General features: G+C 35.1%; 2 protein-coding genes across 2 annotated transcripts in view; one reads left to right on the top strand and one right to left on the bottom strand.

The window, feature by feature from the left end:
- Positions 1-345: 345 nt before the first annotated feature.
- LOC128547394 (uncharacterized) lies at positions 346-2,705 on the top strand. The gene is made up of 4 exons (XM_053520107.1): positions 346-687; positions 839-908; positions 1,066-1,416; positions 1,641-2,705. Exons 1-4 carry the CDS (start codon positions 589-591, stop codon positions 1,940-1,942), a joined length of 822 nt encoding a protein of 273 aa, XP_053376082.1. The 5' UTR covers positions 346-588; the 3' UTR covers positions 1,943-2,705.
- Positions 2,706-5,901: 3,196 nt separating this feature from the next.
- LOC123534333 (E3 ubiquitin-protein ligase DTX1-like) overlaps positions 5,902-16,570 on the bottom strand; it is a 36,707-nt gene continuing 26,038 nt past the window's right edge. Inside the window, exons 6-9 of the mRNA XM_045316542.2 lie at positions 14,961-15,107; positions 11,961-12,122; positions 9,500-9,589; positions 5,902-8,500 (exon numbers count right to left, since the gene is read on the bottom strand). Coding sequence (XP_045172477.2) covers positions 8,273-8,500; positions 9,500-9,589; positions 11,961-12,122; positions 14,961-15,107 — 627 coding nt within the window. The 3' untranslated portion in view covers positions 5,902-8,272. The remainder of the gene's footprint in view (positions 8,501-9,499; positions 9,590-11,960; positions 12,123-14,960; positions 15,108-16,570) is intronic.

The following is a 16,570-nucleotide window of genomic DNA, read 5'->3' as shown; positions in this document are numbered from 1 at the left end:
CTTGCGATTAAGATGTTGATAATTAAAGGATGCTGTAAGAAAAATGTACAATTTTGGTAATATGAATTATCGGACTTGTATTAAATTACATTAAAAATTTGGCAAACAGATATATTTAAATATCTAAAATATGAATGTTATAAATGTACCAATGGAAATAAATTGTGTCTATCTTCACATTTACTCTTATAATTTTATATTTGTAGAGTAAGTATTTGTTTGCCATAATACTTATTTTACACAACTTCAATTACGGCCTTTAATTAACGCAAACTATACGTTGTTTTTAGCTTATGAACATCGTTAGCTTGTATGTTTAATTATCCCCGCGTAAGTTTGTGAACAGATCTTCTTATCAGGGCCGCCAATCTTCATCGGCAGAATCTCCGACCAACGGACCCAACTACGCTGGACTTCGTGATCAATACCAATTTCATCGGGCCAGACTTCGTTGCAGACGACATCCGGGTAGACGACCAGAGGCACATACTTCTTGCCACAACACCTCAGCTACAGCAGCTTAAACAGGCCAGGCGGTGGTTCTTGGATGGCACCTTCAAACTGGTAAAACGCCCGTTTTACCAGTTAATGTCTGTCCACGCGTTCGTCCGAAAGGGTGAAGATGCCAAACAAGTACCACTCGTCTACGTACTGATGTCACGGAGAACAAAGCAGGATTATATTGCGGTACTTAATTCCTTTATATATTTATATATTACTTGCATAACGGATCTTTAATAGTTTAAGTACGTTTTAAAATAAAATGATAAACAGACCAAGCATTTTTGTCTATGTTTCAGTATTTTTTACCAACTAAAATATTCTTTTCTATTTTCAGGTGCTGACCAGTCTACGTAGTATGCTGGAACGCCCGCAGGTTGAATGGTTCATGCTGGACTTTGAAGCTGGTAAGTAGAAAAAATCGATTTTATATCATGTGAAATTCTATAATGGTTAAATAACTTTCATTAGACAACTATTATACAACTTTCATATAACATTTAATACATAATACAATCATCATTCATGCAGAAATATATTAATTTCTATTTATTATATTTTCAGCTGCCTGGCAGGCATTAAGGGAAGTTTTTCCGGGGTGTGTTCTGAAGGGATGTGTGTTCCATTGGAGTCAGCGGGTTTACCGTAAAATCCAGTCCGAGGGTCTTACCACTGCCTACCTGGAAAAAGAAGATAAGTACAGGTTCTTACGGAAACTGCTGAGTCTGCCATACCTCCCTTCAGAGCAAATTCCAGCGGCTTTCCACCAGTTGAAGCAGCAAGCTTTAGAAGTCGGCGGCCCAATCCTGCACGTGACGCAGTATGTCCAGGGTACGTGGATAGAAGGAAGTATGTGGCAGCCGAACCACTGGAGTGTGTTCAGGGAGACGGTCAGGACAAACAACGACGTTGAAGGTAACCAAACTTTTCAGACTTCTGTAAATTGATGATTCCATGAGATTGACATAAATTAACATAAAGCTGTTTTGTTTTAATAAATTTACTGACACTTACCTTTAGTTGTGTTGTGGTGCTGCCATGTGTTTTGCTTGATCTGTTTGATCATAAATTGTATGCAAGTTTATGTATGCAATGTTATCAACGATAAATGTAACATTAGTATTTCTTTTTACTTTCAGGGTGGCACAGACGAATCAACACCCGGGCTGGTCGGGCTGATTTGGGGTTCTACCTGCTTGTACCTTTGCTTCGCAGAGAGGCCGAGACGGTAGATCTCCAAATCAGGCTTGTATCAGCCCATCTACTGACGAGGCTACACAGAGCAAGATACGCCAGACTCCATGGGGCATTGTTTGACGCTTGGGACAAATACGAAGACGGTGAACTGACGACGACACAACTTCTACGTAGATGCAGCAACATCGCGGGGCTCGGACCTTCCACTGGATTTACCAACAGCGCGGTACAAGAAGATGTATAAATTAAAATCAAAGAAACTGACATTGAAAATGTGTGTTTTGTAGTGTATTGTATTGTACTTTGAATGTGTATGTTCTGTTGCTTCTTTCTCTTTTTCAGGGTTGACATGATATGTGTATTATAATGTATATAATTATATTGTATTGATATTGAATGTGATATTTTATAATGTATAAAATTATATTGTATTAATATTGAATGTGCTATTGTTTCTTTTTCTTTTCAGGGTTGACATGACATGTGTATTATAATGTATATAATTATATTGTATTAATATTGAATGTGCTATTGTTTCTTTTTCTTTCAGGGTTGTCATGATATGTATAAAAATGCATTGTGTATTGACTGTGATATTAATTGCTTCTTTTTCTTTTTCTTTTTCAGAGTTTACATGGCATATGTATTATAATGTATAATATTGTAATGTGTATTGAATGTGCTATTGATTGCTTTTTTTTTTCTTTTTCAGAGTTGACATGTGTATTATAATGTATAAAATTGTATTGTGTATTAAATGTGCTTCTTATTTTCATTGTTGAATGAGTGTCTTTTGTGATGATGTAAATAAATGTAAAAATATAAAACGCTTTGTTTTTCTTCTGCAAATACATTTTGATGATAAATTAATTTCTAATTAGAAACATCAATGAAATGTCGGGAATTTAATGAGCAGAATGTGCCACAATTAGCACCTCACTGACATTCTAGAAATGCAAGGAATTTAGCACATTTTAAGTATAATAATCATCGATCATCAGTTAAGCTTTGGGGACAGTTACGCTAACTTCTTAAGATAAGAATTTTAATTCTTTTACTATAAATATACATTTTGTATATCTAAATTTTACTTTTTATAGTATTTGTTTTTTTCTTATCAAATTCTTTGTATATAATTATATTGTATTAATATTGAATAGATTTAAAATGTTTTAATTCTCAATAGAAATTCTTAATTTTTTATTAATTCAAATTTAACATTTTGAAAAATAAATTGTCTTGCGTCGAACTTAACATTTGTAACCAGTAATATATACATAAGTTTCGTCCATAATAATTAGTTTAACAAGAACTAAATCTCTATATATCTTAATCGATCGGCAATTATATCATTTATTTTTCTTTTCATTTTCTGTATAAATAATTAGCTTTAAAATTATCTTTGCAAAATTAACAACTTGTTTGCCACACGAAGTACATCAACAATAAAACGACCAACAAACAATCATTATTACACTATAACAATAAGTATGACGAAACCACTTCTCACTTACTATATAAATTAAGTATGACGAACCGGTGATTTGACGAAACCACTACCATCCGTAATTTATGATCCATTACTGTGAAATCATCATTAAAATTTGTGCAAGACTAATTCTCGGAGATTTCTTTGTTGGGTTAATCAAAGAAATAATAATTTTGATAACATGACATTTGTAAAGCTCCCATATATCTTTAAATTTGAAATCATACATTCATATCCATACTGACCATTTTGAACTACAAAATTTTGTACCAACGAAATTAAATGATTTCATTGTATATTAGTTTGTTCATTCTTTTTTTTTGTTCAGACTCCCACTGACACAATATAGTCATCTTATATGCTTTTCTTGGTGGAGGAATATGCCTTATGCCAGCTGGATGGCTTCCTCACAAAGAATTCTACCCCACAGTGAGGTTTCAAAACCAAAATGGTGAGGTGCAAGTGATTCAAAGTCAGTGACCTTAACTGCTAGGTCACGGAGGCCCCTTCACAGTATATCAAAGAATGTTTTGATAATTTAGCTAAAACACGTGTTGTCAGCTAGTGAAGCAAAATCATGTATATAACTGCAGGGATCCTCCCAATATTAAAACAAGAGGACCATGATGGTCCTGAATCGCTCACCTATCTCCACATGACCCAGTGTTCAACTGAGTACGACATCGTTATTTCTATTATTTGACATAGTGACCTAGTTTTTGAGCACATGTGACCTAGATATCATCAAGATAAAAAATTCTGACCAATTTTCATGAAGATCCGTTGAAAAACATGGCCTCTAGAGAGGTCACAAGGTTTTTCTATTATTTGACCTAATGACCTAGATTTTGAAGGCACATGACCCAGTTTCGAACTCGACCTAGATATCATCAAGGTGAACATTCTCACCAATTTTCATGAAGATCTCTTGAAAAATATGGCCTCTAGAGAGGTCACAAGGTTTTTCTATTTTTCGACCTACTGACCTAGTTTTTGACTGCACATGACCCAGTTACGAACCTGACCTAGATATCATCAAGCTGAACATTCTCACCAATTTTCATGAAGATCCATTGAGAAATATGGCCTCTAGAGAGGTCACAAGGTTTTTTCTATTTTTAGACCTACTGACCTAGTTTTTGACCCCACGTGACCCAGTTTTGAATCTGACTTAGATATCATCAAGATGAACATTCTGACCAATATTCATGAAGATCTCATGAAAAATATGGCCTCTAGAGAGGTCACAAGGTTTTTCTATTTTTAGATCTACTGACCTAGTTTTTAACCCCACGTGACCCAGTTTCGAACTTGAACTAGATATCTTCAAGGTAAACATTCTGACCAATTTTCATGATGATCCATTGAAAAATATTGCCTCTAGAGAGGTCACAAGGTTTTCCTATTTTTAGACCTACTGACCTAGTTTTTGACCGCACATGACCCAGTTTCGAACTCAACCTAGATATCATCAAGGTGAACATTCTGAACAATTTTCATGAAGATCCATTGAGAAATATGGCCACTAGAGAGGTCACAAGGTTTTTCTATTTTTAGATCTACTGACCTAGTTTTTGACCCCACATGACCCAGTTTCGAACTTGACCTAGATATCATCAAGGTGAACATTCTGACCAATATTCATGAAGATCTCATGAAAAATATGGCCTCTAGAGAGGTCACAAGGTTTTTCTATTTTTAGATCTACTGACCTAGTTTTTAACCCCACGTGACCCAGTTTCGAACTTGACCTAGATATCATCAAGATGAACATTCTGACCAATTTTCATGAAGATGCATTGAGAAATATGGCCTCTAGAGAGGTCACAAGGTTTTTCTATTTTTAGACCTAATGACCTAGTTTTTGACCCTACGTGACCCAGTTTCGAACTTGACCTAGATATCATCAAGATAAACATTCTGACCAATATTCATGAAGATCTCATGAAAAATATGGCCTCTAGAGAGGTCACAAGGTTTTTCTATTTTTAGACCTACTGACCTAGTTTTTGACCCCACGTGACCCAGTTTCGAACTTGACCTAGATATCATCAAGGTGAACATTCTGACTAATTTTCATGAAGATCTTGTGAAATATATGGCCTCTAGAGAGGTCACAAGGTTTTTCTATTTTTAGACCTACTGACCTAGTTTTTGATGGCACGTGACCCAATTTCAAACTTGACCTAGATACCATCAAGATGAACATTCTGACCAACTTTCATAAAGATCCCATGAAAAATGTGACCTCTAGAGTGGTCACAAGCAAAAGTTTACGGACGCACGGACGGACGACGGACGACGGACACCGCGCGATCACAAAAGCTCACCTTGTCACTTTGTGACAGGTGAGCTAACAAGTTTGCATTTCTGTACACTGGATATTCTGTGTGTTATTTTAATATTGTGATTCTCCATACAACAGTCTTACACACATTGGTAAGAATTCCTGCTTTATAGCCTGTTATACTGTAGCATACTACTGTGAAATCACTTCATTTTGATGGCACAAACATTTGTGGTATTGCCCAAAACAGTTATTTCATTGGGATTCGTGCATTTTATCTTAAGAAGATAAAGTAAATGGGATTTTTATTTATTCATTTGAGATTTAATTTTATCAATTAACACAACAATACAATCCACAAAACTTGTCCCCCACAAAATAATAATGATTTCACTGTACACTGCTTAATATATTCACGACTATAACAAACTTGTGATTAGCTTTATTTATTAGAGTGAAAATAAAGTCACTGTGAATATTATCCAATCAACAGTTCTAGCTCTGACGTCTATAAATATCCTGAAAAAGACTTAAAAGATGAAAACCTATGTCCATGCAATTTATCATATACAAAGATTTTCAAAACTTTCATTTCTGGTAATTAATTCAATCAAGCACAAACAATCTATTTCTTTCTTCCGCAAATTAAGATTTTTTTCAAAAACATTTAACAGCAGAATTCAGATACAAGTTAAATACATAAAATGAGCCGTGCCATGAGAAAACCAACATAGTGGGTTTGCGACCAGCATGGATCCAGACCAGCCTGCACATCCGCGCAGTCTGGTCAGGATCCATGCTGTTCGCTAATAGTTTCTCCAATTCCAATAGGCTTTAAAAGCGAACAGCATGGAGCCTGACCAGACTGCGCGGATGCGCAGGCTGGTCTGGATCCATGCTGGTCGCACACCCACTATGTTGGTTTTCTCATGGCACGGCTCAAATAAAGTACCATTAAGTTATTCATTTTTGCCGAAGACTAATTAACAGGGTAAGAAACACTACTTTTAGTGGATTTCATGGTTGGATCAGTCCACAAAATTTAATCCAAACAAACAACTATTTTTCACATATATTTCATCTTTAAAATTTACAATCCACAGATATATATTGTCTAATGAATAGCTGATTAGGTAGAAACCACACAATCTATTTCAAGAGAAATTAAACGATTTCAAAGTACCTAAATGTTTTGCAAATAAAACCACACACCTTTAACAAAGATGCTGCTATACCTAGATAATGTATCAATTTAAAACAGGTTTTAACAAATCAGAGATTAAAAAAATACAACAAAGAACAAATCATAAAATTTACACCTTTCAACAAAGAAGAAGCATACTGTATACTGTAAAAGACTTAATATTTCCAGGGGACTAATTCATGTGGATCTCTTGGTGACATGCAATCCACGATATTTAATCTCAATGAACAAAAAAAAATGTCCGTTAACTGTATCTGAAACACTTAAAATGGACAAATTCATATTCCTATGAAATAGCCATTTTTGCTGATACCACAACATTCAATGCCCAAAAAGTTGATTGATTTCTATTTCAGTATATTTACAGGTATTGCTTAGTGCATAGTATATGGGGTATCACACAAATGGGAAGAAATATTTCAGGAGGTCATTTTTTTTATAAAACAAGTGATGCATATAAAAACAAAAATATTTGATCTATTAAAATTGAGTAATAGTGCGCCCTTGTCTGCAGTTAATGGTTTAGGGCCTTGCCCCAGACCCTAATGGTATGTGCACAACATATCTCATTATGTGTAAAGTTTTATTGGATTCCCTCAAATTGTTTAAAGGTTATAGGTGAAACGACAAATGTTTTGGACCGATTACAGGCAGTGCAATTAGTTGCCTCCCTTTGATGGCATAAAATCTGACCAATTTTTTATAAAAGATACCCAATGATGTATTCACATGAAAAATTGTGAGCAGAATAATGATTTATTTAAATCTTTTTCTAGGTTTTCCAGTCATAGGCATCATCTAAAAAATACATTAACCTTTAGCCTGCTTGTGGCAAGTGATTCTGCCTTTGCGACCGGATGTGCAGGCTGATCTTGGTCTGCACTGTTCACTGTTCAATCTTTAATTTTTCATAGAACGCCTCTTCGAACAATAAATTGTACTGCCCAAATTAAATGATGAACCAGTTCATTTTAGAAATTTAGCAGGGTAAAGGTTAACTATGTAAAGGATTAATATTCTGTGAGATCTATACCATGTTACAGGAACTGAAAAAATAATATGCTACCAAAAAGAAACTAGCCTCACTAAATAGCAACAATCTGCTAGAGAGCATTTTTTCTTACATGTACACAACCAGCTTATTTCAACAATATTCAAAATATTCTTTCTTATACTATTCACAGTTCAAATGTGTTTCCCGCAACAAAACAATGTAAAGTGGGCAAATTTAAATTTAATGATGAATAATATTTAACATAACAGAGAAGCATTCCAGAGGTCACATCACCTGATTGGCTGAATTTGTTTACATATAAAATGAGACATGAGAATCTGACTGGATGTTGCCAATTAAGTTACAAAGCATGCACTGTGCTGTGACAACAGAATGTTCTCTGCTTTAACAACCACAGTTAAAGTAAAACAATTTCGACAAACTTCAAAATGCTAATTATTTTCTTGAAATACAGAAACAAGGTATTTGTAAGCTGAAATGGAAGCAAAATATTACATCCAACACATTCCATTTTGATGTCTGGGTGCAATGTCTTTAAACTTCTCATAAATAACTAGAATTTTAATAAACAATTCACAATCATCCTGATGGAAGATCTTTCTCTGTAATTCCATGGACAGCCAGTTCATTTAGAACATTATCAAGATATTTTGGGTCTGGGTAACCGTGCCCGGAATAATTTGTCCCAAGTTCTGTCTTGTGATGAATCTCATTCCACGTCACAGTATTATCTTCACCCGTAGTTGTTGAATGTCCTATCGTGAAAGTCAGTCTTCTTTTCCATGCAATGATCAGCAACTGCAGCACCTATAAAATGTAACAGAATTACAGCTGAACCTTCCTCAGCAACCTCTTGTCTTAAATACAGACCTGCTTTAGTCAGTCACCTGACTATCCAACAGACCATTTGTTCTAATTTCAACTTGCCTTAATCAATAACCTATCTTAAAACAGGCAGACTGTGTCACTCCCTAGGCTGGCTGCTTTATACAGGTTTGACTGTATTTCATATTTATGTTATGCATTATTTTTCAATACTAATTCCATGCAGTAACAACAGTCCCTAAATCATGTTATGGGTTTCAAACCAATACTGCTTTCCTCTTCAAAGACCCACATTCTACTGTATAAATAAGAAGACCAGCACGAATCTAGATCACTCAGCCAAAAGTAGGTCATTTTGCGAAATGTGCAATTCTTCTTTGTTTATATAAAAGAAAATCTTAAAAGTGTTAGAATGATGAACATATAATGAGTTCTCTGATTTCAAGGTAGTACCTGGCATTATCAAACATGTCCTTTTAATTCTGTGAATTTCCCCATTTTGTAAAGATCACAATTATTTCCATGTCACTAATATACACCAGTTATTCAGTATGTTATCTTATACAGAATATCTCTAACTTACACCACTGAAGATCAGCTATTTTATCAAAATTTGACAGAGATAATTGAATATTCACGGTAGTTTTGACCTTGTAGATTGCACCTGTCATGCAATTAACCAAAATAATACGATTACAAATGACATTCAATCTACACAAATTTCCAGTTGTGTAAAGTTTTACAGAAGGATACTATTAGTCAGATTCTTTTACTTCCTCCAATTCTGAAGAGCATAATTTCCAAACTGCCACCAACTTCACCAAGTTGATTACTGGTAGTACAGGTGAGGAAATGCTGTTGTGACCAAGACTTAATATGACAACTCATTAATAGCTTTTTCAACTATAAAATTGTATTGAAACCAGAAAATTGTATGCCCACTTCAAAGTATCTGAACCATTTGTGAGAAGTTTTATCTACCTTTCTTCCTTTATCACAGTCAGGTAAGTAGCCTATCCTAGGGAACCCTCGAGTTGTGTATCTCTTCCCAGGGTTCGGATGCTCGGGCCCCTGAAAAAATAATTACTCCAGACATCGAAAACTGTGATCAATATTCATGAACAAAAGTGAAAAAGATATATTAAAGATTCCTTAAAATCGTCCTTAATAACACTTCAACATAAGAATTTAAAATACGCCTACTTCTGACAAGAATAGAAGTCACCATTTAAAACATGCACTAAATTTAAGGACAGTTCGGCACTTCTTAAGGAGGTAGGTTACCTTGTTACAAGGGTAAATTCAAATTAGTTGAACCGCAGCATCGTTTTGTATTTCGTGTAATATGAAGTTTTAACTGTTTAAATCTCAGTTTCGTTTGTCTCTGTCCCTTTAAGTTCAATTTTTATCCAGGTTTGAAGAGCATGGCCCTCCAAAGGTATTTCATATTGAAAGAAGAAGGAAAATACGGATATTTAACACTTTTCAGTGTATTTTAGTTTCATTGATATCCGTAGAAGTCAGCATAATCTATAATTTTACTAGTATGCACGTTAGCTTTCTAATATAAGCTTAAAATGTATATGTCGCGGGCCTCGTGTTTCCATGGTGACGCATTTTCTCTCATTTTTAAACAACTATGTATAAAAATAGGGGTTTTCGACGGCTTCAGTGCCATTTTGTTAATGACCAACATGGAATATTTGGGTGATATTATTAGCAAAATACCAAGCACTATACATGGTACCCTATTTTTCTTAAAGTTTAAAGTAACCATGGCAACAGAGATGTTTAAAATGGCTTATATCTTGCTTTTTGTTGTAATTTCTTATAAAATAATATTGAATAAGATTATCTTTCTAATTGATTTAGCTTTAACACATATTATTTCTAACGTAAGTTATATTTTCGTGTTATCTGCATTTATTCAAACAAATTTCTAAGCTTAGAATACTTAAGCAGTACCCCTCGTCTGGCATTTTTCATGGAAAAATCGTTCAGCATGCTACTATTATTCTCATGGATATTGTTGAAATGAAAATAAAAAGCCGAAGCTGTGTTTCTTAAATAGACTAGTGTCAACACTTTTGAAATTTACATTTAGATACATAGGTCACGGGCTTCGTTTCCATGGTAACATCAATTCAATTCAAGAAACCACAATTTTCTACTGAAATTTGAACAATTTTAGATCTTAGTTTTAGTATATAAGTAACAAATTATCAACGGAACCTGAAAAATAGGTATTACAAATCAAACTGCTAGATTTTTTATTTGAAAATGACCGTAACAAGTAACCTCTCACCCAACTATATTCCAAATAAGATTGGTTACCATCATCCATTTTCTTACATTCCGCATAACATTTCAATATAACTACATAAAAGAAGCAAATATGATTATTATTCAGAGCAAAAGACGCATAAAAAATATTTCAGCAAATAATGGTTATTTGAAAATAGTTTGAATAAAGAAAATGCACAGAATTACGTACTTTCAAGATAAAAGCTATTAATTTTGCGCGGTAACTGACACGTAACGTCATGACGTCAATGACGTCATTTTAAGGCAACATTGTTTTGAAGCGTTTCTGCGGCAATTTATTCATTATTTCTGCATTATTAAACCATAAAGCGTCAGATCGAAGACAGGTCTATGATTTGTTTTCAGAAGAATGAATATACAAACACATTTAGTTTGTCGTAAACGTCGTCGTAAATCGTCACGTTAGCTTCCGGTTGGACATGCGCACATACAAATATAAAGGTAACCTACCTCCTTAAGGAATTGTGGTTCATGAGATTGTAATCAACTTCAGCATTAAGTAACATTTCATTTTTGTAAATGCATGCTATACATCTGGTCCGACATGACTACAAAACTAGCTCCATGTGCACAGGTGACAGTGACCATGCTTCAAGTATCACTAATCTAATGAAACCACCATATCTGATCAAATTTGATAAATGCTGGTCATCATAAATGTATATAAAACTATTTGCATACAAGATGCAGTAATGAAATATTTGCCAAATATGGACGTTGCATATTTACGAAAATATACTTGTTTTCCAATTTGTTTTCTAAATGTCTACTACCATTTTTTGTTTGGTTCAGAGTCCCATTAACACAAGTGAGGTCATATGGTGACTTTTCCTGCTTTTGATGGAGGAAGACTTAAGATACCCCATATACCCAAGCAAGGTTTCAAACTTGTATCCATGAGGGGCAAATGATTCAATGTCATAGTGATGTCATCAAGATTTATTCAACTTTACTGTTTCAGTGAAATCTCATTAGTTGAGGCAGGCCTTTGTCTTAAAAGATAGGTAAAATATTTTTCATAAGAATTTTCTTTAAACTCTTTCAAAATGCTGAAATATATTGTGAACTACCAGTAACTACACATGTACAACCACCAAAAATTCTATTTTATTCTTACCTGTGTGCCACTGCTTATACTATACATGATCTGAAAGGTCCGATATCCCTCGTACCCAGGTAAATGATGGTCTATGATTTTGTACTCCATTTCACCTCTCGGACAATTACCCATTTTTTCACCATAAATTGTTTTGCATGTTGGACATTGTATATGACCATCCTGAAAAATCCCAACAAATGAAATCATAAAAGCTGACCCATATCTATGAAGGCTTTGCTCAATAATGCTTCATTGTACATGCATTTCAATTTATAATATAATGTTATTAATCGAATTATTTCATACTGGCCTTTTCATTTTCTAAGGCCCTTAAAAGGTGGTTGTACCTGGCCATTAGCCGAGGGCCAATACAAATGCCCAAGGAATAATAATAAGACCAATATAAAATCACTCGTTCAATGATAATTCTATTATTCATTTCCGTTTCGGCCACCTCAACTTAACAAATCAATGTGCTTGAATCTTGTATTGGTCCAGTATTTTTTCATTTTGACCCAGATGTTTTTATATTGGCCTTGATTTTCACATACGGGCTCAGATGCATTTGGTAGCTAGCGCAAACTGTTTCATATACACAATTTATCTAATAATGTGTCCAATATTGCATAACTGAATAATAATTTTTGCATTAATGATTAGTTTACTGGTAACACAGACATGTAAATTCTCAAGATGTGTACCTTTTACAGTGCTATCAAATATTAAAGATACATTCAAATGTACTAGACAAATGGATGTAAATGGAGTAGGGAAAACCATATGTCCTCTACAGTGAAACACTTAAGGGGACTAATAAAATAAAATAAATGATTTCTTTACAGCACTATCTTTTATAGTAGACTGTAGCACATGAGATTACACATTCATTCATCCAAGAGGGCCATAGTGGCACTAAGTCACTCACCTGACCTTGACTTTTTGACCTTGAATATATGTATGACAAACTGAATCAAGAAGGGTAACACCTGCGTTTAATATAGACTACTGGCCCCTAAATGTGGCCAAGTGCCACCATTTATAAACAAGAGGACCATGATGGTCCTGAATCGCTCACCTATCCCAACATGACCCAGTATGATGTTGTTATTTCTATTATTTGACATAGTGACCTAGTTTTTGAGCACAGGTGACCTAGATATCATCCAGATAAAAAATTCCGACCAATTTTCATGAAGATCCATTGAAAAATATGACTTCTAGAGAGGTCACAAGGTTTTTCTATTATTTGACCTAATGACAGTTTTTGAAGGCACGTGACCCACTTTTGAACTTGACCTAGATATCATCAAGGTGAACATTCTCACCAATTTTCATGAAGATCTCATGAAAACTATGGCCTCTAGAGAGGTCACAAGGTTTTTCTATTTTTAGACCTACTGACCTAGTTTTTGACCGCACATGACCCAGTTTCGAATCTGACCTAGATATCATCAAGGTGAACATCCTCACTAATTTTCATGAAGATCCATTGAAATATATGGCTTCTAGGGAGGTCACAAGGTTTTTCTATTTTTAGACCTACTGACCTAGTTTTTGACCGCACCTGACCCAGTTTTGAATCTGACCTAGATATGATCAAGTTGAACACTCTCACCAATTTTCATGAAGACCCATTGAGAAATATGGCCTCTAGAGAGGTCACAAGGTTTTTCTATTTTTAGACCTACTGACCTAGTTTTTGACTGCCTGTGACCCAGTTTCGAACTTGACCTAGATATCATCAAGATGAACATTCTAATCAATTTTCATGAAGATCTCTTGAAAAATATGGCCTCTAGAGAGGTCACAAGGTTTTTCTATTTTTAGACCTTCTGACCTAGTAATTAACCGCATGTGACCCAGTTTCAAACTTGACCTAGATATCATCAAGGTGAACAATCTGACTAATTTTCATAAAGATCCCATGAAAAATATGGTCTCTAGAGAGGTCACAAGGTTTTTCTATTTTTAGACCTTCTGACCTAGTTATTAACCGCACGTGACCCAGTTTCAAACTGGACCTAGATATCATCCAGGTGAACAATCTGACTAATTTTCATAAAGATCCCATGAAAAATATGGCCTCTAGAGAGGTCACAAGGTTTTTCTATTTTTAGACCTACTGACCTAGATTTTGATCGCACCTGACCCAGTTTCAAACTTGACCTAGATATCATCAAGGTGAACATTCTCACCAACTTTCATGATGATCAATTGAGAAATATGGCCTCTAGAGAGGTCACAAGGTTTTTCTATTTTTAGACCTACTGACCTAGTTTTTGACTGCCTGTGACCCAGTTTCGAACTTGACCTAGATATCATCAAGATGAACATTCTGACCAACTTTCATAAAGATCCCATGAAAAATGTGACCTCTAGAGTGGTCACAAGCAGAAGTTTATGCACGCACGCACACACGGACGGACGGACGCACCGACGGACGACGGACGTCACGCGATCACAAAAGCTCACCTTGTCACTTTGTGACAGGTGAGCTAAAAACTTATAGAGGATCTTACAATGATGCTACAGAACAAGTTTCATGAAGATCCATCTAGCTGTTCATGAGAAGAAGTCTTTTAAAGGTTTTTGAAGTTTTAGCTCTAGTGGCCCTTAAAAGGAATCAAGGGCCCCATTTGTACAAACTTAAAGGAGGACTTTATAAATATGTTACAGACAAAGGCTGATGAAGATTCATGAAACAGTCCATGAAAAAAAGTTTTTTAAAAATATTTCTCTTTTTAGCTCTAAAGAAAAGCCTTGAGAAGAAGTCATTTGAAGTTTTTTTTTCTATTTTCAGTGCTATCTGCCCCTGAGAGAGGTAAAGTAGAACCATTTGAACAAAACTGAGAGAGGACCTTTCCAGGATGCTACAAACTAAGTTTGGTGTAGTTCTGACCAGTAGTTTCAGAGGAGAAGATGTTTACAGACCATCCACCTATACTAACAGCTCACCCAGAACCTAAAATCAGTTTCTGGAACACCTGTATGAGCAAATCTGTATTATGACGCACTTACCTTAGCTCCACTGTCATACATTGCTGTAAGACACAGTTTATGGAACATGTGACTACATTTGCTGAGTTTATACACAACATGATCCTCCGGCGAGCCACTCCCATGTCCTGACGCCTCTATCAACTTCTCACAACATATACAACAATCCTGAATACAATACAATGAATATCATTTCCAAAACATAAATGTGGTTGTAAGATACATTGTACTGTAAAATTATGAAATATTGTTGCCACTGCATTTCATAATTTTGGCCAAAACATGCATTTTGTCAGAACTTGGACTCGTTGATTTTAAATTTCACATATAAATGGGTATTTTACTTGTTCATTTGAGTTTAATTTTGTGGATAAACAAAACCATGAAAGCCAAGAAAATTTGTCCAAAACAAATCTAAATGACTCCAAATTACTATAAATTATAGAGAATATTTGTTGTTTCAGTATAAGATTGAAATATGAGCCGTGCCATGGGAAAACCAACATAGTGGGTTTGCGACCAGCATGGATCCAGACCAGCCTGCGCATCTGCGCAGTCTGGTCAGGATCCATGCTGTTCGCTTTTACAGCCTACTGGAATTAGAAAAACTGTTAGTGAACAGCATGGATCATGACCAGACTGCGCGGATGAGCAGGCTGGTCTGGATCCATGCTGGTCGCAAACCCACTATGTTGGTTTTCTCATGGCACGGCTCAATTATTTTTTACAGAGTGAATATAAGATGCAATATTCCAACCATATAACATATAACTGCTATCTCCTTCAACTTGCATGCGGAGAGCAATAACATGTACCATTCATTAAAAGGATATAGGCACATATTATTTTCCTGCAATTTATTGAGGAAGAAATTATCAAAGCTAATGGTTTTATATTTGTTTTCTCTGTTAAACTGCAGCCTTATAAAACACGAAATAAACAAGAGCTGTCGGAGAACAGCAACGCTCGACTATTCAACAGCCTTGTCAATTGAATGAATACAAAAGTTGAAAAAAGGGCATAATTTTGTAAAATGCAAAGTAGAGGTATTGAACCTCTGTACTGCATGTCATATCATGACAGTGAACAAGTGTGTGAAGTTTCAATCCATTCCAATTAGTGGATACTGAGATATCAGATTACATACAAAAATTTAACCAAAAACTGCTAAGTCGAAAAAGGGGCATAATTTTGAGAAAAAAAAGAGCAGAGTTATGGGACTTGCTTAGTGCATGTCAGATCATGACAGTGAACAAGTATGTGAAGTTTCAATCCATTCCCATTAGTAAGTACTGAGATACCAGCTTACATACAAAAGCTTAACCAAAAATTTCTAAGTCGAAAAAGGGGCATAATTTTGTAAAAAAGCAAAATAGAGTTATGGAACCTGTGCAATGTAGGTCAGTTCATCACAGTGAATAAGTGTGTGAAGTTTCAATCCATTCCCACAAGTGGTTACTGAGATACCAGCTTACATACAAAACTTAACCAAAATCGGGACGCGGACGCGGACGCCGACGCATGGGCGAGTGCAATAGCTCTACTATTACTACTATGAATAGTCGAGCTAAAAAATGGATGAAAAATGTGTAGTTTGTTTTGTTTTTGGGTTAAACGCCGTTTTTCAATAG

The sequence above is a fragment of the Mercenaria mercenaria genome, chromosome 12 (genome assembly GCF_021730395.1).
Source record: "Mercenaria mercenaria strain notata chromosome 12, MADL_Memer_1, whole genome shotgun sequence".
Lineage (NCBI taxonomy): Eukaryota > Metazoa > Mollusca > Bivalvia > Venerida > Veneridae > Mercenaria > Mercenaria mercenaria.
Note: the sequence above shows the minus strand (reverse complement) of the source record. Positions and strands in the feature narration are given on the sequence as shown.

What these genes read in the sequence shown, in the direction of transcription:
- LOC128547394 (XM_053520107.1), top strand. Translation starts at nt 589, where the DNA reads ATGTCTGTCCACGCGTTCGTCCGAAAGGGTGAAGATGCCAAACAAGTA. An exon ending in CAAAGCAGGATTATATTGCG is followed by an intron (nt 688 to 838) that starts GTACTTAATTCC and finishes TTCTATTTTCAG; the next exon opens with GTGCTGACCAGTCTACGTAG. An exon ending in CATGCTGGACTTTGAAGCTG is followed by an intron (nt 909 to 1,065) that starts GTAAGTAGAAAA and finishes TTATATTTTCAG; the next exon opens with CTGCCTGGCAGGCATTAAGG.